The following is a 17,965-nucleotide window of genomic DNA, read 5'->3' on the forward strand; positions in this document are numbered from 1 at the left end:
TCCTCCCTACATGGGGACCTGGCCCTGGGGGTTCCCCTCTGACTTCTTCCCCCAGGGTCCCTGACGACACTCCCTAGGGCCCACGGGGGGCCCTGAAACCCCTGATCAACGTTCCGCTGGTGCTTGCAAGCCTTTGGGGGTGAGCAACGGGAACCCCTGGGGGCCCCCGCAGGCCCGGGGCTCCAGGACTGGGCAAACTCCATTCGAAAGAGTCCAGATGTTTTTAACGAGACAAACCCACACCTGTTCTCTGCCTAATTACCTTCAGTGGCCAATTTTATTATAAAGAACGGTATCAAAATATACAAATCTGTTTAAGAACAGCCAAGAAACGCAGCTTTTGAAGGGTCCAGTGAGCACTGGCCATTTTGGGAAGGAGCCCCCTGGAGCCAGCAGCTGGCACCGGGCCCGTCGGGACGAGTCTGAATAAGTTAGGGGCGGCGTGGCCAACACTGCACTCGTCATAAATCCTCCCGGGAGGGGGGCTGTGTCGGACTTGCCTCCGTGGCTTCTGTCAGAAAACAGAGATCGTTGGGTAAAATCCTGGCACAAGGGGCCCTGCTGGAGCCGTGGCGGTGAGTGGACGGCCTGCCCGCAGCCGTCGCGGGCCCGCCCAGCTGGGGTGTCTCCCCAGAGTGGGGCGGGGCCCCCAAGAAAGGAGACGGGGAGCTGGCGAGGCAGCAGCGGTTGGTCAGCCCAGATGAGACGAGAGACCGCATAGTGAGCCTGGGAGCACAGGTCTGAGCAGGGCGGCTGCAGCCCCTCTGGGCCCTGCTCTCTGCTGCCCGCTGGGCCCCCCATGGTCCCGCCAGGGCCTCAGCTCTTCCTGGAGGCCCAGCCACCGTCCCACAGACATCTCACGGCCCCCAGGACGCGTCTGGGACCATCTTGGAAGAACTGTACCCCCCACGGGACACCCATGGATGTGACCTTGCTTGGAAATAGGGTCCCTACAGGTGATCGAGGTCACTGGGGGGCCCTGAGCCCATGAGCGGTGTCCCCACAAGCAGAGGGAACTGTGGACGCAGACTCCAGGGGCGAAGGCCACAAGACCACAAAGGCAGAGGCTGGAAGGACGCAGCTGCCCGCCCAGGAATGCCAGGAGTGACCCCCAGAGCTGGAAGAGGCGGGAAGGATGTTCCCGATGGGCTTCGGGGGGAGGCAGCCCCGGACACCTGACCTCAGACATCCTGCCTGCAGGTCTCTGGGGTCGAAGCCGCCAGGGCTGTGGCGCGCTCAGGGCGCCCAGGGCACTCCCCCGCCGCCCCCCGCGTGCTCGTCTCTGAGGGGCCCCCCCCACGCCGCGGGAACTCCCGCCAGCCCCCGGCCACGTGCGTGCAGAGGTGGCTGAGGTGTCACTCACCAGTCCCCGCCGGCCCGGACTGCACACAGGCGTCCTCTGCCTCCTCGAAGCCGTCGGGGCACACGCAGACGAAGCTCCCGGGCGTGTTGTAGCAGTTCTCGTTGTCCCTCAGGCAGGGCTTCTCCGCTAGCGAACACTCATCGATGTCTAAATGAGAACACTCCACTGCATGGGTGACCTCACTGGGCACACAGGCCCGGCAGGGGTCGAGGGGTTCACTCGCGCACAGAGGCGGAGACGGGACGAGCATTAGAGGAGGGAGGGAGGGCTCAGCAGGAGCCCCGGGCGGCCGTCTGGCGGGGGACAGGCAGAGGCGTGAGGGCAGGCGCCGCTGGCGTGTGGACCCCGGGAAGGCCCCCCGGTGGAGCAGAGACGCACCCGCTGACCTTCACACTGGCCGCTGTCCTTGCTGTAGCCGGCGACACACTCCCTACACTGGGCGGGGCCCTTCCCCGTGCAGCCCACGCAGGTGGGGTCACATTCTGCAACAAGGGGCGGGGGTGACGACATGAGCCTCGTCCTGCGGCAGCCGCGCGGGGCAGCAGAGGCCCTGTGGCCGCAAGAGCCGGCATCCCTGTCCTCGAGGGGTGGCCCCCGTGCCGCCCCCGGCACACGCCTGCGTTCCTGTGACGCTTCTGGGGCACACTGTGCGTCCGTGGAGTACGGAGACAGGATGCCGCGGCGGGATGAGCCACATGGGCCGCTGCTGGGCGAGGAAGGGGCACCAGCTCTGGGCCGGGCGGCCCCACTCGGAGACTGAGGCAGGGGAAGCGAGGAGTAGCGTGAAGAGCTCTACCTAAAGGGCCCTCCAAGCCTGTAACCGGAGAACATGCGTGGCTGAAACAGTCAACCACGTGGGCTGAGGAGGAACAGACATCAGCTCGCTCCTAATGACATGATGCAGAGAAACGCGACGGACAAGCGCGGTCACGGTGGTGTTGAGGGAACATCGAACAGGGGACACGGCACAGCGTCCGAGCTGCGCTGCGCTGACCCCAGGGCCCTCCCGCCAGTGGGCGCCACTGCCATCTTTCATCTGAGCTTCCTGACGGTCGGGGAACGGCCAGTACTTGTGTTGCCACCTTAAGCTTTTCAAGTGGGCAGCGCGTGCAGGGGTCACGCAGACAAACTACAAAGGTCTGGGGAGCTGGCAGGACGGCGGGACGGACCAGGGACGAGGTGGGGATGGGAGGCCGGGGCAGCGGGCGGCGCTCACCCTCGCACACGAAGGAGCCGTTGATGTTCTCACAGTACTGCGTGTCCTCGCAGGGCGGCGGCTCTGCCGCACACTCGTCCACGTCTGGAAACAACAGCACCGCTGAGTGGTGGCTGAGGGCCCCTCGCCTGGGGACGCGTGGACGGCCGTCCTCCAGGGCCTCTGCGTGCGTGGGCACAGCGCAGCGGCTGAGCACAAGCCCCTCCCCAGGGCCACGAGTGCACCGCGCCCCACTCAGTCTGGGGCCCGAGGCAGGAGGCTGAAGCCAAACCCAGGGCCAGGCCCCCCGGAGCAGCCGGGCAGCGCAGGGACCCGCCCCAGGCCCTGAGATGCTGCGGTGGGGCTGTAGTCCAAGTGAGGCCTGAGGGCGGGCAGCGGGTGCCGGGAGGCCAGGAAACCTGGTCAGGGGCCTCCAGAGCACGGGACTGCGCCGTCACCACAGTCAGAGGCCGCCCCCTCCCTGCAGCGTTGCCTTGCCAGCCCCGCAGGGCCCAAGGGGACGTGACTGGGCCTGAGTCAGGCTCCCCTCCTGAGCCAACAGGACCCCCAAGGCCACCCTCCCAGCCCGGAGTCCAGGCCACAGAGGGTCCTCGCGGAGCGTCCCGCCCGGGGGCAAGAGCACCCGCCTGCAAACCCAGCCTCCACCTGTGACCCCTTAAAGCACAACTGGGGACGTCAGCCTCCCCCCGCACGTCCGCAGCAGGCAGAGCGTGGTGAGTCCTGGGGGTGCTGGGCCAGCAGAGCCCACAGAGGGTGGGGGGTCCGGGGTGGGGGGCGCAGAGGGGAGGGCCACCTGCCAGCCTCACCCACGCAGGCGTCGTCCTGGCGCACCCAGCCTACTTCGCACTGGTTGCAGTCCCTGTTGGTGGGGCCCACGCATGTTTTACACGCCTCGTCACAGGCTGCAAGGCAGAGGCAGGCACGTCTCAGGAGAAAACTCAATGCAAAGGTCGTTTTGGGGCTTAGCAACTGACATTTGTTAGGGTGAAAATAAGCAAAAATCCCAAAGAGGCAAGACTGATTCAATAACAGAAAAATACTCGTAACTCGAAACACTGGACTTAATGAGAAAAGACAACACGCGGGGATTCCCACGCCCAGTGGTGATAAAATTCTTAACAAACAAGGACTCAGAGGAGCTGCTCGTAAGCCTGGAGCCCAGACCCGGCTGGGTGTGCATGCCGCCCACCAACACGCGCAATCCTGCCAGGCCCGGGGAGGTCTCGGGTGGGAACTGGGGCGGCTGGGCTCACTGCGGGCAGGCCCGAGGGCGCAGCACCGGCCCCCAGACCTGACTGTCGCGGCCCGCCACAGTCTTCCCCCGAGGCAGTGACAGCCAACGAGGAAACACACGTCCCCGTGGCCTCCTCCCTGGATTTACACGTCGTTGGATGCCGCCCTGGGCTGACACAGCGTCATGAGTGGGGCGCGGGCCTCCCCCGGGGAAGGGTCAGCATGTCCGTCCCAGCTGAGAAGGCCCCATCTGTGGGACCCCACGGGCACATCTCGGAACTCACGGGGGAGCCTGGGACAATGGCTGGGGCGCCGTCAAAGACCCCCGTGGGGGCCTGCCCTTCCCGACACCAGGGTAACCGAGGTGGCGTGCCTTTCTCACGGGGACTCGGGGGCCACACTGCATGGCCTCCGCTGTCCCGTTCTCAGCCACACCACCAGCCCCCCGGAAGGGGCTCCGCGGACCCGGCCCGAGCACCGCAGGCACAACCAGCCCGCTCCTGCCTGTGCTGAGCCTCCCGCCGGGGCAGCAGGGCCGCGCGAGCCTCCCGGAGGCCACAGCGCCGAGGCCCAGCGTGGCTGTCGTGGAGCTGGCGGTGCCGCGCTGCCGGCCCAGGAGGCCCTCCCGGGGCATCACCTTGCACTTCCCTCCGGCGCCTTGTTCAGGGACCCGAAGCAGGCCCGGCCCGGCCCCGCCCCCGCCCCCCGCCATCGGGCTCTCCTGGCCCCGCCCCCCGCCATCGGCCCCGCTCGCGGCCTGCGGGCACTGCCAGTACCTGAGCAGATGCTGCGCGCCTCGCTCCCCGGCGAGCGGAAGTAGCCGTCCGCGCAGTCGGCGCACAGCGGCCCCCGGTAGCCCAGGTGGCACTGGCACGACCCGTCGCCCTCTCGGGTGCCGTCTCCGCTGCAGTGGCCGTTCCCGCTGCAGGGCCGCTGGGACCCGCCCTGGCACGCTGGGGACACGAGCTGCTCAGAGGGCGCCTGGGAGCAGAGGGGGGCCCCGGGGAGCCCCCGCTCCGAGTCCTGCTGCAACCCCAGACCCGCTCTGCCCCTTCTCCAGGACACACGGGCTCTGGCCTCACCGGGGACACGGGACCGAGGAGGGGACAGTGAGAACATCCCGCTGCGGCCACACACCAGCAGGACAGTGGGGGGGCTGGGGCGGGGTCTAAGTGCCAAGATCATGCCCTCCGCCCAGGTGATCCACCTGAACGTGTCCGTGATGCCTGGGCGGAACCCTGAAGGCTGGACGCCCCGGCCTCTCGCACAGGGCTCTGCTGGCCGTCGGCCTCCTCGCACTCAGCGGGCTGCACCAGGCAGTGAGTTAAGATGAACCCAGGGGTGAGCTGGGAGCACACCTGGGACCAGACCAGGGAAGAAGGTCCCTGCAGCCGGGAGGGGGCAGCACCCAGGCCTGTGGGAGCCGCCGCCCCCGGAGCCAGGACAGGAACCACGCAGACACTGGAGGGTCCCCACGGAAAGACATACCCCGGCAGTCTGGCCCGTAAGTCCCCGGAGAACAACAAGCTTTCAGTGTCTGCACACAAAACCATTCAAATAAGTCAGGATGCTTCTTCTTCCTGAGAATGTAAACAGCGTCCACTGAGTCTCACGTGGCGGATTTCCTCAAAACAAAACCACAGTTGAACGTAAGGCGCTTCTGAGCGTCGTGGGACCCGGGAAATGAGGGCCTGTGGCCAGCAGACTCTCCCAGCTAACTCCCTTGTCAGGACTGCTGCACTTTGGTGGAACAGGACGGGAATGTGGGTGAGGGAGAAATCAGGTGTGTGGAAGCCCTACTGTCTCCAGTGCGTTTCGAACCCCGGGCATGGCGGGTGCCGGGCCCTGAGCACTCACAGCCGCAGCCACCAGGCCTCCAGGAGCTCCTCCTGCTCCTCCAGCAGCTGGTTGCACTCGAAGTCGCTGGCCTCACACAGGCCCTCCACGATCTCCAGCAGGCGGACCTCGCTGAAACACAGGGTCGGCAGCACCGTGAGGTGGGGGCGTGCGGCACCTCAGGGGTCAGCGTCCACGCTCCAGGATGACTGCAAGCCCCCTGCTGCCACGCTGCAGCCATGTAGTGAAAACAGACCCCTGACAAACACCCAGCTGGGGCCTGGGGGGCATTACTGCCAGGCAGAGAGCTAAACGCAGAGGGTGCGGTGGTCAGGGAGGCCTGTTCATCCTTAGGTGGGACATCAAGTGTGGGGTCCACCCAGGGAAGCCTGGCAATGGGCTGAAGCTCTGGGTTGGGGCGGGGAGCCAGCCCCGCTTGTGTTTTGAAAAGACCCCTGTGTCTGCCCCTTGGAGGGTGAGGCGACAGCCAGGGGCCAGTCAGAGGCCCACATGCCGGCCCCAGGCAAGGACAGATGACTGTGCCCAAGGGACCCTCTGTGTCTGCAGACGCTCCCAGGGACATGTCAGGCCCCAAAGGCGGGCGCTGGGCCCGTCAGAGCAGGGTGCCCACCTGAATTCATACTTGGACAGCGTCTTCTCCTCCCAAGCCGTGTTCCCACCACCAAAGTTCTTCTTTGCCGTGTCCACCATTCCCTGTGGGGAGAGGGCCACAAGGGTCAGCCCTGCTGCCTCACACCTGTCCATGGAGGGGTGAGCCAGTCCATGTGGGGATGACCCAGTCCATGGTGGGGTGACCTAGTCCACGGTGGGGTGACCTAGTCCACAGTGAGGTGACCACAGTCCATGGTGGGGTGACCCAGTCCATGATGAGGTGACCTAGGCCACGGTGAGGTGACCACAGGCCATGGTAGGGTGACCACAGGCCAGGGGGGATGATCCAGTCCACGGCAGGGTGATCGCAGGCCCACGGGGGGGTGATTCTGGGCCACGGCGGGGCGACCCCGGCCCCCTGCCCACGTCCCCACAGGGTGACCGACCCACCTGCTTGAACTTGTCCACCAGCTCGCGGCAACGCTTGCAGGGCGTCGGCTTCTTCGTGGCCGCGCCGGGCGGCAGCAGCAGCAGCAGCAGCAGCCCCAGCACGGCCGGGGCCGGCGGGCGCATGGCGAGCCAAGGCGGACGGCGCCGCGGAGTCGCGGCCGCGCGGACACGGGCCGAAGTCCAGCGGGAACCGGCCGAGCACTCCGGCCTCCGGCCGTCCACCGGCTCCGAAGCGCCGGCGGTTCCCGGGGATACTCGGCGGAGCCGGCCGGAGCCCCGCCCCACGCCAGCCCTCGCGCGGTGATTGGCCTTTTAGGCCCGCTCCGCCCCCATGCTGTCCAATCCGGGCTCGCCACGAGCGGCTACCAATAGGAAGGCCCCGGGTCAGCGTCCCGCCGGGAGGCCGGGCGTGGGGGGCGTGGAGGCCCGGGCCCGCCCCTTGCGCCCGCCTCTTCCACGCACCGCCCGGCGCGGCCATCTTTACTCCGGGCAGCGAGGGCGTCCGCGACGGAAGCCGAGCCTCAGCGGCCATGTTAGGTTCGGGCACGGGCATCGCCGAAGCTCTTGGTTTCCGCCACCCGACTTCCGGCCGTGGGCAGCCCAGGCGCGAGCGCTTCGAGGGACCGCGCGGTGGCCTGGCGAGGTCAGCGCGCGCGGCTGGGGCTCTCGGGGCGGGCTGAGGGGACCTCGGGCTGGCGCCGTCGCGAGGCTCCTTGGGCCTCACTGTGCGCGTGCACGCGGGACGCCCGCCAGGCTCCTCACCTGGGGCCAGCCGCGTCACCTGGGGCCTGAGGAGTGTGTCTGGGGACCCAGGAGTCCGCATTCCCCACCCACCGTGCCCGAGGCCGTTGGCGCCGAAACCCGTGGTTTAAGTTAGGAGAAGGAACGTGGGCATTACCTGGTCTCTGTAGGACAGAACTGCCAGAAGGAATAAGTCCAAAAGACAGTTTTCTCTGGCCTGATCTCCGCCAGTTTCTTTGTGTTTCCAGCCGTGAATTAGTAACGTGAACATGTGACTTGACCGGTTTCAGTCGAGACCTAGGAATAGACGGGGACAGGAGGGCCTCCGCAGGTCGCTTCCTAATTTGAGGGGCCTCCATCCTGGAAACGACAATTTCCTCAGTCGTGGCCTGTTTAACCGCTCGGATTAACAGTTCGAACAGCTGCAGGCAGGTGTGGACCAGTGCAGGTGCATCTGCTCGCGGTCTCGGCCCGGTGGGGATTACTGTGGTTTGTGTACCTGCTTACGCCGTGTGTGTCTCCTGGTCGCGGGTGGGCATGCAGGGTGCTGCTAGTGCCTTCCAGAATAAACTGCTTTGCTCCCGGCCGTCAGCAGAGAGCACCCTCATCTGGGGGAGAAGCCCGTAGGGCCCGGAGCAGGGTTTGTCATGTAGCTTTCACCCCACAGCTCCTGTGAACCCATGGATTGTAGCCCACCAGGCTCTTCTGTCCATGGGATTCTCCAGGTGAGAAAACTGGAGTGAGTTGCCACTTCCTTCTCTAGGGATCTTCCCAACGCAGAAATCGAACCCCAGTCTCCTGCATTGCAGGAGGATTCTCTACCGTCTGAGCCACCAGGGAAGCCCCCTGAGATGTCAGAGTCTAGGTTTTCCCTCAGGGGCACGTGCTGCGGGCAGGGGCGTGGAGTGGGGTCTGCAGGGACGAGCCTGGAACGTCTGTGAGCCGTCCTGCCAAGCGGCACATGTGCAGCTGCTCCCAACGCTCGACTTTATACATGCTTCCTAGCTCTTGACAGTTTTTTAACCTCACAGAGGAACAGAGAGCAGCATGTGAATGTTCTGTGGTCTGCTCGGCGTCATTGGAAATTAAAGCATTAATGTGTCTTTCATGAAATTGTTTGCCTTGGAAACGAACAGAGATCATTCTGTCTTTTTTTGAGATTGCACCCAAGTACTGCATTTCAAACTCTTTTGTTGACTGTGAGGGCTATTCCATTTAAGAGATTCTTGCCCACAGTAGTAGATATAATGGTCATCTGAGTTAAATCCACCCATTTCCATTTCCAGGAATCAGTTCACTGATTCCTAAAATGATGTTCAGTCTTGCCATCTCCTGTTTGACTACTTTCAGTTTACCTTGATTTATGGACCTAACATTCCAGGTTCCTATGCAATATTGTTCTTTACAGCTCGGACTTTACTTCCATCACCAGTGACATCCACAACTGGTTGTTGGATCATAGAAAGAGCAGGAGTTCCAGAACAATATCCACTTCTGCTTTATTGACTATGCCAAGACCTTTGACTGTGTGGATCACAACAAACGAAAATTCTTAAAGAGACGGGAATACCAGACCACCTGACCTGCCTCCTGAGAAATCTGTATACAGGTCAAGAAGCAACAGTTAGAACGGGATATGGAACAACAGACTGGTTCCAAATTGGGGAAGGAATACGTCAAGGCTGTATATTGTCACCCTGCTTATTTAACTTATATGCAGAGTACATCATGTGAAATGCCGGGCTGGATGAAGCACAAACTGGAATCAAGATTGCTGGGAGGAATATCAGGATCCTCAGATATGCAGATGACACCACCCTTATGGCAGAAAGCAAACAGTAACTAAAGAGCCTCTTGAAGCTGAAAGAGGAGAGTGAAAAAACTGGTTTAGAACTCAACATTAAAAAAAATAAGATCATGGCATCGAGTCCCATCACTTCATGGCAAATAGATGGGGAAACAATGGAAACAGTGACAGACTTTATTTTCTTGGGCTCCAAAATCACTGCAGATGGTGACTGCAGCCATGAAATTAAAAGACGCTTGCTCCTTGGAAGAAAAGCTATGACAAACCTAGGCAGCATATTAAAAAGCAGAGACATCACTTTGCCAACAATGGTCCATCTAGTCAAAGCTATGGTTTTTCCAGTACTCATGTATGGATGTGAGAGTTGGACTGTAAAGAAAGCTGAGTGCCAAAGAATTGATGCTTTTGAAGTGTGGTGTTGGAGAAGACTCTTGAGAGTACCTTGGACTGCAAGGAGATCTAACCAGTTCATCCTAAAGGAAATCAATCAGTGCTGAATATTCATTGGAAGAACTGATGCTGAAGCTGAAACTCCAATACTTTGGCCACCTGATGTGAAGAATGACTCATCTGAAAAGACCCTGATGCTGGGAAAGATTGATGGCGGGAGGAGAAGGGGACGACAGAGGATGAGACGGTTGAATGGTCTCACTGACTTGATGAATGTGAGTTTGAGTAAGCTCTGGGAGTTGGTGATGGACAGGGAGGCCTGGTGTGCTGCAGTTCATGAGGTGGCAAAGAGTCGGACACGACTGAGTAACTGAACTGAACTGAATGAAAATGTAAGCTGATGACATCCACACTTAGGAGCTTTTATGAATTGTTTTTCAAGTAGTTTGTTGAGCACCTGCTGAGCACCAGGTGCCGATGCAGCCGCGAGCTGTGATGAACAGAGCCCCTCCTTGCTGAGTGATACGAGGTTACAGTGGTGGGAAAACAGGAAAATCTCACCCTTACAGTTTGGTAAGGGAACCGAGTTCTGTTACTTCTCTCGGAACTGCGTTATTTGGTAATTCTGAATTATTAAAGCCCTCTTGACTCCCTCTGACCAAAAAGTAGTTTTAACAAACGGCACTGTGGTTCTCTTCTTTTGCTTCTTGCCCTTCTGGTTTGGTTCAAAGGAAAGCAAACCTGTTTTAAGACAAGCCACAAACAGGAAGAATTTGCTGTCTTCCCTCCCTCACCAAGTTGAAAGATGTAGGTTTTCCGTGAGTAGGCGCTGCCCGGATGCTCCGCGGTCTCCTCAGAATCTTTGTTCCACGGGGTACCCCCAGAGTCCTGCCGGCGTGTGAGTGCCCTCAGTGCAGGCATCTGTCTGCGCCTCCCCCCCGACCCCCAGAAACACGCTTTCTGCCATCCACCGGTTTGTGCTCACGACCAGCGTGGTGCTTCCCGGGGCTCAGAGGCTCCTGGGCGAAGTTCAGGATGCAGAGTCCACGCCCCGTCACACAGTCCCGGGGGTGCAGGTCTTCACTGGCACCCCCTGCTCTCATGGCTGGCGCTCTGGGTGCGCCCCCCACCTCCCGCTTCACAGCCCCAGCCTGTCTGCCCGGGCTACTGCCCTGGGGCCGAGGCCGGCGTGTTCCTGACTCTCCAGCCAGACCCCAGCTTCTCGGCCCTGCTGTGTCCAGGGCCGGGCCGACCTGGGGCCCCGCCGCCAATGCACTCAGCTCGGGCTCTGCAACTTGGGTCCTTCTTCCCGGAAGAGTATTTGCAGACAGCTTAAAGAGGAAGATGACTGGTTAAAACGTGAGAGTTTCTTAAGCACGATTGTTCTTTCAGTGTCTTGTGTTGATGTGTTTCTAGGTTACAGAAGCTACGGCACTTCAGAGGGGTCCTGTTACCCCTCACACACGTCTCCCAGGTGTTGATGCCAGCGGAGATTTGAAGCTTGGGAACCTGTGTCTCCATCCTTTGGAAACACTCAAGCGCTGTGGTGCTGACGGTGGATGACGGTCTGGGAGGCGGGCGCGCAGAATGGCTGGGAGGAGGCCGGCGGGCCTGGGCGGGCAGCGCCAGCTTCTGGGGCTGCTGCTGGCGGTGGCCGCCGTCCACCTGGCCGCCTGCCCCTACACCAAGGTGGAGGAGAGCTTCAACCTGCAGGCCGTGCACGACCTGCTCTACCACCGGCTGGACGTGGAGAAGGTGAGCTCGCCCGAGCGGCGCGGGGACCTGGCCTGGGCCCGGCTGACCCGCCCTCTCTCTGCAGTTTGACCACCTCGAGTTCCCCGGCGTGGTCCCCAGGACGTTCCTCGGGCCGCTGCTGATCGCTGTGCTCTCCAGCCCCGCGGTCTACGCGCTCTCGTTGTTGGAGATGTCCAAGTTCTACTCTCAGCTCGTAGGTAAGGGCTTCTCCAGGGGTACAGGGTGAAGGGCGGCGGCAGCGTCAGACAGCCTCGGTCACCGGTCAAGGGGCCCTCGGCGGGAGTGGCCGCCTCCTGGAATCCCGGCCGTCTTCGCCTCTCGGCAGGCAGCTCAGTGGGGGCGGCGCCTGCGTGACGGCGGCGCCTGCGTGACGGCGGCGCCTGCGTGACGGCGGCGCCTGCGTGACGGCGGCGCCTGCGTGACGGCGGCGCCTGCGTGACGGCGGCGCCTGCGTGACGGCGGGGGCCGGGCCCCGCCCCTGAGCAGTCGCAGCACGCTCACGCTGGCCGGGGTGCGCAGTCAGAGAGCTCCCGGGACCAGGCTGCCGGGCCTCGGGAAATGTGGACGAGGAGGCAGAGGTGGGCCGTCCGCTCACACGGGGGTCCAGGCAGCCTCGGCCGGGGGGCTGCGGCCACGTCTGAGCGTCAGGTCCTCGGTAAGTGTAGCCCTGGAGGTGTCGGCCGGGTGACAGGGCCTCTGGGGTGCCGGCCGTCGCCTGCGCGTGTCTGCCCTGCCCAGCCTCCGAGTGTGCTGGCCCTGCCCGGGCCGCCAGGCACAGCAGCTGCAGGCTCGGGGTGCCAGAGTCCAGCCCACCTGCTTCCCACGCCCAGCCCCTTTGTCTGAGTTTCAGAAGTGTTTACTGCTAAATAAAAAAATGTCACAGGACTGAAAGGTGGCCCACCACGCTCAAGAGAATTCAGTTACTAGCAAGTGAAACAGAGAGTGAACAAATTCACCTAACACTAGTTTCAGTAAAAACAACAAACCGTTGCTTTAAATGGAACGTATTTAGTTTCATTTATTTTGCATGTCAGTTTTTTTTATTGAAGTAGAATTAACTTGCAGTACTCTGTTCACATCAGATGTACTGTGAAGTGGTTCAGTTTTGCATATACATCTATCTCTTGCAGACCCTTCCCATGACAGGCTGTCAAGCGCTGTTGAACGCTGTTCCCTGTGCTGGGCAGCGCGTCTTTGCTGATGTCTGTCACACCGCCGCGTGTGTCTGCTGATCGCAGACTCCTAAGCTGTCCCTCCCCGCCTCCTCTTTGGTAGCCACAGGCCTCGTGTGTCTGTTCTGTGTGTAGTGCATCCGTGTCACGTTAGATTCCACACACACGTGACGCCACGTGGCACTCGGCCTTCCCCGGCTCCTCTGCACTTGACCTCTAGCACGACAGCCTCTAGGTGCATCCGCTGTGGCACGCAGCAGGGTTTCTTCTCTGCGGCTGACTCCCGTTGTGCTGTGTACACCAGCCCGTTTTCACTACGGGATCCGCTGGGCACACGCACCCTCTCTGCTCAGTCAGGGCCGTCCTGGGACTTGGCGTGATTCTTGGACTCTGGACGTTACAAAAAGAAGTGAGGCGGCAGTTTGGGGCCACGGTGGCCGCCCTGTTCTGCTGGGTGACGGCCTCACAGTTCCACCTGATGTTCTACTGCACGCGGACTCTCCCCAACGTGCTGGCCCTGCCTGTGGGTATGTCGCTGCCAGCCTATCCTGCCCGGGTCCCCCTGGCTGGCAGGGAGGGGTCCATCTGAGTGTCTGTCAAAAGCTGCACCAGGTGTCCCAGAAACGCAGGCCAGGGAGGCCAGGAAGCGAGCCAGCTCTGTCCCCATGCAGGGCTCCAGCTCGGCCTCGGGGGGCTGGTGGGGCGAGGGCTTCCCCGGAGCAGCACCTGGAGGAGGAGCTGGTCCGCGGGGCCGGGAGGGGGCAGGGACCCCAGAGGGGCCAGGCGGGCGGTCTCGGGGCTCACGCGCCCCCCGAGCAGAGGGTGACCCTGCGCCCGTCCCCCGCAGTGCTGCTGGCCCTGGTGGCCTGGCTGCAGCAGAGGTGGGCACGCTTCATCTGGCTCTCGGCCTTCGTCATCCTGGTCTTCAGGGCCGAGCTGAGCCTGCTCCTGGGCCTGGCGCTGCTGTTGCCGCTCTGCTGGCGGAAGCTCTCGCTGACCCGGGCCCTGCGCTGTGCCGTGCCGGCCGGGATCCTCTGCCTGGGTGAGTGGGTCGCGGGAGCTGGGCTGATGGGGGCTGTGCCCTCTTCGTTGGGGGCTCTCTCGTTTCTTTTTCTCATTAAGTGGAATCACCTGCACCTCCTGTGGGGTTGGGTTACAGGGTCCCAGTGCAGGTCTTCTGGCTCTGCTGCCCAAGCGTCCCCCACGAGACCCCCTGCACAGGACCCTTGTCAGGGCCCCCTCCCTGTGCCTCGGCCAGGCTGGGCAGACGTGGGGCGCCTGTGTGTGGAGGCTGGATTGGGGGCGGTTCCGGCGCCTCCGCTCCTCTGGGACACGCTGCTGTGGCTCCTGGGTGCCGTGCTGGCAGGGCTGCGTCCTGGGGACCTCCGCCTGTGACAGCTTCCGGGGCGGCCCATGTCCCCTGAGCCGCTCTTCCTTCCTCAGGACTGACAGTGGCCGTGGACTCCTATTTCTGGCGCTACCTCGTGTGGCCAGAAGGGAAGGTGCTCTGGTACAACACCGTTCTGAACAAGAGTTCCAACTGGGGCGTATCCTTCCGTTGGCACAGGGCGAGGAGCTGCTGTCCGCTGCAGCTGCTGCCATGGCGCCAGCACCAGCACTTCCTTCTCTGCAGGGCGGGTCTCCCTGGTCCTGAATCTGTGCCCGGAGAAAACACCACTCAGCGTCTTAGCCCCAGCTTCTCCTCTGTCCTTGCGATCTTCTGATTTAACGTTTTACTCTGGGCTCTTTAAAAGACATCCCCAAAGAGAATGCTGTGGGTCCCCAGTGTGCCCCCCACCCTGGGACAGGCTGTTTTCACAGTGAAAGATGGAGGGACGGTTCTGGGCAGTCCCGCTCGCCATCCGCTGCTGTGGCAGCCGTGAGGGGTCAGCATCCTCGTGGGGGGGGGGTTCAGCATCCCCGTGAGGGGTCAGCGTCCCCGTGGGGGTCACCGTCCCCATGGGAGGGGTCACCGTCCCCATGTGGGGGGGCTCAGCATCCCCGTGGGGGGGGTCACCGTCCCTGTGGGGGGTTCTGCATTGGCCCCAGCTGTGGGCTCCCGGGTGCCGTGGGCGGGGCGCCGTCAGGCTGGCGGGGCTGGTCCGGGGGAGCCCGCAGCCTCCTTGACGTGCTTGCAGACCTTGCCGCTGCTCTGGTACTTCTATTCAGCGCTGCCGCGTGGGCTGGGCTGCAGCCTGCTGTTCGTGCCGCTCGGGGCGGTGGACAGGCGGGCCCTGGTGCTGCTGCTGCCCGCGCTGGGTTTCGTGGCCCTGTACTCGCTGCTGCCGCACAAGGAGCTGCGCTTCGTCATCTACGCCTTCCCACTGCTCAACATCGTGGCCGCCAGGGGCTGCGCCCGCGTGTGAGTGCCGCCAGCCGCCGCGCGGGCTCGCCTGGGCCATGAACTGGGTCGTGAAGGGGCGGGTGTCTAGGGTGACCAACGGGCTCAACCGGGCGCCCGGCCAGGGTCTGGTGCGGGGTCCAGCCCGAGTCTGCAGGGCCCATGGTCAGCCTGACCAGCTTGGAGAGGCAGCAGGCGCCTGTCCTTGTTCTGCCCGGCACCTGGGACGTGCTCGAGGCTGGGCTCTGACCCAAGGGGTAACTCGGGATGCTCGAAGGGCTAACGCAGGTTTGACCTTGGCGCCTGGCGGGGTTTCCGAGTCTGTCATGTCTGCTGTGTGGCGACCACTCGCGTGGAGATGCGGCAGCGGGCGGGCATGCTCCTCACGGCGCTTCCCAGCTGTCTGTTCCCTTCCAGGCTGAGTGGTCACAGGACATCCTGGCTGCACAGAGTGGGGTCCCTCCTGGTGATGGGGCACCTCGTGGTGAATGCCACATACTCGGCCACGGGCCTGTATGTGTCCCACTTCAACTACCCCGGTGGCGTGGCGATGCAGAGGCTGCACCAGCTCGTGCCCGCCCGCACAGGTGGGTGCGCGGCTCCGGGGCCAGGTGGTCTCAGCAGAGGCGCGGGCCTGCAGCGCTGATGGGGCCTGCCCGTTCTCCACAGATGTCGTCCTGCACATCGACGTGGCCGCTGCCCAGACAGGCGTGTCCCGCTTCCTGGAGGTCAACAGCGCCTGGAGGTATGTCCACTCTTTGGCACGGGCTCCTGGGGGCGCTGGGTGCCAGGGGCCAGTGTGGGCCCGCGGGGCACGGCATGCTCTCCTCCGCAGGTACGAGAAGACGGAGGATCTGCCGCCGGGCTCGGCGCGCATGCTGGCGTACACACACCTGCTCATGGAGGCAGCTCCCGGGCCCCTGGCACTCTACCGGGACACGCACCGCGTCCTGGCCCGCGTCCCAGGCACCACCGGACTGAGTGTGAATCTGAGCAGGCTGCCTCCCTTTAACGTGAACCTGCAGACCAAGCTTGTGCTACTGGAGCGGCTCCGCGGGCCTCCCTGAGCGGGGGTGGGGCCCCCAGGGACGTGGGTGCCCGCCAGCTCCCTCCAGTCGAGCCGGGAACCGACCAAGGACAGCGGCTGCCCATCCCTGGCCGCGCCTGGGTCCCCATGGCCGCGTCGCTTGCAGCCTGCGGTAATGAGGGTGCCCACTCTCCAGGCCACAGGTCTCGCCCTGAGGAGCTGCTCTGGGGCAGCAGGCGGTGGCCTCTCGGCGCCTGGCAGGGCCCCTGGGCCGTGCAAACCCAAAGGCCAGCGCGTGCTGGGCGTACCCCACTGCACCTGGCCCTGCAGGGCGGGGCCTCCTCTGTGGTCACGGGCACACTGTCTCTGTTTCGGAAGAGATCTTAGGAGATAAACATGTTCAGAAAGAATGAGAGTAACGTTGTACACTGTCTTATCACTGGTTCTCTGTGACACCTGGGAGACCGTCGTCACTGGCTTTAAGTGAGTTTGGCTCTTCCCGCTTCCTGCACTGTGTCCACCGAGCTCCCAACGTGTGTCCGGCCCCACCAGGCCCTGGTGAGGATGCGGAGACCCGCGCGTGCTTTTCATGTGTGTACACACTGCACATCCACGCACACACTACATGCCTGCGCACAGAGACACGGAATCTTCGGGCAGTCCAGAGTGAGTCACCGACGGCCTGGCCTCCACCCCGAGCGCCTCTGTCCCAGGAAGGGCTGGGGGGCTTCCCCACCTTCAGGGACTGCCTCTGCACTGAAGCTGAGAGTCTGCAGCACCTGCCCACAGGGAGATCCCACCCCCCACCACCCCCAGAGCAGCACCCCCTGGGATCCTGCTGCAGCCGGGCTGTGGCGTCTCCACACCCACCACTCCCCCTTCCCAGGCGCCCACTTCCGCGCATGGTACTCAGTTGCCTGGAGCAGGTCTGGCTTTGCACGTGGCCCCCGACGGTCAGCCTGGGCGTGGATGCTGCTGGGCCTGGCTGGGTTGTGAACAGCCCTGTGGGCTGCCTTGGTGTCCGGCTGCAGCCTGGCCCACGGTCCAGTCAGCTGTGCTGTCCGAGACACGAGCCCCATCAGGACCCTCCTGCGTGGCTGCTTCCTAGCACTAGGTGTCCACCCAGGCTGCTCGGGCCTCTGTCCCTGCCCTGGAGGCAGCCGTCTCGAGGGCCCAGCCTCCTTGTGACGGGGCTGGTTTTGGAGACCAAGATCCAGCTGCAAAATGTGCTCGCTGCTTTCAGTGTGCCTGTGTTTCTAGGCCTTTCTGCTGAGGCAGGGTATCAGGCACACCTGTGTGTGGGCACACGTGAACACGTGTGTACACGCGGACATGTGCACACGCTGATATGTGTGTACACGTGGACATGTGCACATGCTGATATGTGTGGACGTGTACACGCTGATATGCGGGGACACGCAGACACGTGCTCAGGTGTTAGGAGTCACGTGCCATGCTGACACCACCAGCTCCACCGCATCTCTGGGTGTTTGCCCCCCTCATTCCATATCTGCGTGTCCTGTCTTCTGCCGTTGAGAATCCTGAACTTGGCAACATCAATGTATACTTGACCCTCAAGCAACACAGGGGCAGGGTCACCAACCCCTGCCCCCAGTCAGAAATCACAGGTTCACTTTTGACTCCCCCAAAGCTTAGCTTCTAACAGCTATTGTTGACTGAAGTCCCTACTGATAACATGAACAGTTGAGGACATTTTTGCAGGTTGTATAGTCTTCCAATTATGTAAGGCTATAGAAAAGAAAACTAGAGGGATTTCCCTGGTGGACTGGAGAGTAAGACTCCACACTTGCACTGCAGGGGGTGAGGGCTCACTCCCTGGCTGGGGAACTGAGATCCCACAAGCCTTGAGGTGCAGCCCCCCAAAAAAATCATGAAGAAAAACTCTGTACAGTACTGTATCAGGATCACGAGTTTTTGTCACCTGTCCCCAGGATGGATCATCTCTCAGGACCCACACCGTACAGAGCGCTGTGGATGTTATACATACTACAAGTACTAGAC

The 17,965-nt window shown here is 62.6% G+C and overlaps 2 protein-coding genes across 4 annotated transcripts; one reads left to right on the forward strand and one right to left on the reverse strand.

The window, feature by feature from the left end:
* Positions 1 to 258: 258 nt before the first annotated feature.
* CRELD2 (cysteine rich with EGF like domains 2) lies at positions 259 to 6,990 on the reverse strand. 2 transcript variants are annotated; one of them, XM_043440704.1, is made up of 10 exons: positions 6,711 to 6,990; positions 6,280 to 6,362; positions 5,670 to 5,780; positions 5,301 to 5,392; positions 4,589 to 4,765; positions 3,386 to 3,481; positions 2,580 to 2,663; positions 1,750 to 1,845; positions 1,364 to 1,510; positions 259 to 508 (listed from the first exon to the last, which is right to left on the reverse strand). In XM_043440704.1, exons 1-10 carry the CDS (start codon positions 6,831 to 6,833, stop codon positions 462 to 464), a joined length of 1,056 nt encoding a protein of 351 aa, XP_043296639.1. In that variant the 5' UTR covers positions 6,834 to 6,990; the 3' UTR covers positions 259 to 461. The 2 variants fall into 2 exon arrangements, with proteins under 2 accessions (XP_043296639.1, XP_043296638.1); XM_043440703.1 differs by having other exon boundaries at positions 259 to 511.
* Positions 6,991 to 7,219: 229 nt separating this feature from the next.
* ALG12 (ALG12 alpha-1,6-mannosyltransferase) lies at positions 7,220 to 16,358 on the forward strand. 2 transcript variants are annotated; one of them, XM_043440693.1, is made up of 10 exons: positions 7,220 to 7,353; positions 11,065 to 11,403; positions 11,468 to 11,600; positions 12,929 to 13,102; positions 13,423 to 13,617; positions 14,019 to 14,122; positions 14,714 to 14,937; positions 15,334 to 15,503; positions 15,586 to 15,661; positions 15,752 to 16,358. In XM_043440693.1, exons 2-10 carry the CDS (start codon positions 11,236 to 11,238, stop codon positions 15,981 to 15,983), a joined length of 1,476 nt encoding a protein of 491 aa, XP_043296628.1. In that variant the 5' UTR covers positions 7,220 to 7,353; positions 11,065 to 11,235; the 3' UTR covers positions 15,984 to 16,358. The 2 variants fall into 2 exon arrangements, with proteins under 2 accessions (XP_043296628.1, XP_043296629.1); XM_043440694.1 differs by lacking the exons at positions 7,220 to 7,353; positions 11,065 to 11,403; positions 11,468 to 11,600 and adding an exon at positions 11,622 to 12,058.
* The last annotated feature ends 1,607 nt before the right edge of the window (positions 16,359 to 17,965 follow it).

The sequence above is a fragment of the Cervus canadensis genome, chromosome 21 (assembly GCF_019320065.1).
Source record: "Cervus canadensis isolate Bull #8, Minnesota chromosome 21, ASM1932006v1, whole genome shotgun sequence".
In the NCBI taxonomy this organism is placed as follows: Eukaryota; Metazoa; Chordata; class Mammalia; order Artiodactyla; family Cervidae; genus Cervus; species Cervus canadensis.

Excerpts from the sequence above, each read along its gene's own strand:
- ALG12 (XM_043440693.1), top strand. The coding sequence starts at position 11,236 with ATGGCTGGGAGGAGGCCGGCGGGCCTGGGCGGGCAGCGCCAGCTTCTG. Across the intron at positions 11,601-12,928 it reads GTTCTACTCTCAGCTCGTAG|TCAGGGCCGTCCTGGGACTT; the intron begins GTAAGGGCTTCT and ends CTCTCTGCTCAG. Across the intron at positions 15,504-15,585 it reads GCTCGTGCCCGCCCGCACAG|ATGTCGTCCTGCACATCGAC; the intron begins GTGGGTGCGCGG and ends CGTTCTCCACAG.
- CRELD2 (XM_043440703.1), bottom strand. The coding sequence starts at position 6,833 with ATGCGCCCGCCGGCCCCGGCCGTGCTGGGGCTGCTGCTGCTGCTGCTG. Across the intron at positions 5,393-5,669 it reads GAGGCCTGGTGGCTGCGGCT|GAAGAAGAAGCATCCTGACT; the intron begins GTGAGTGCTCAG and ends TTACATTCTCAG. Across the intron at positions 3,482-4,588 it reads GGCGCGCAGCATCTGCTCAG|CCTGTGACGAGGCGTGTAAA; the intron begins GTACTGGCAGTG and ends TCTGCCTTGCAG.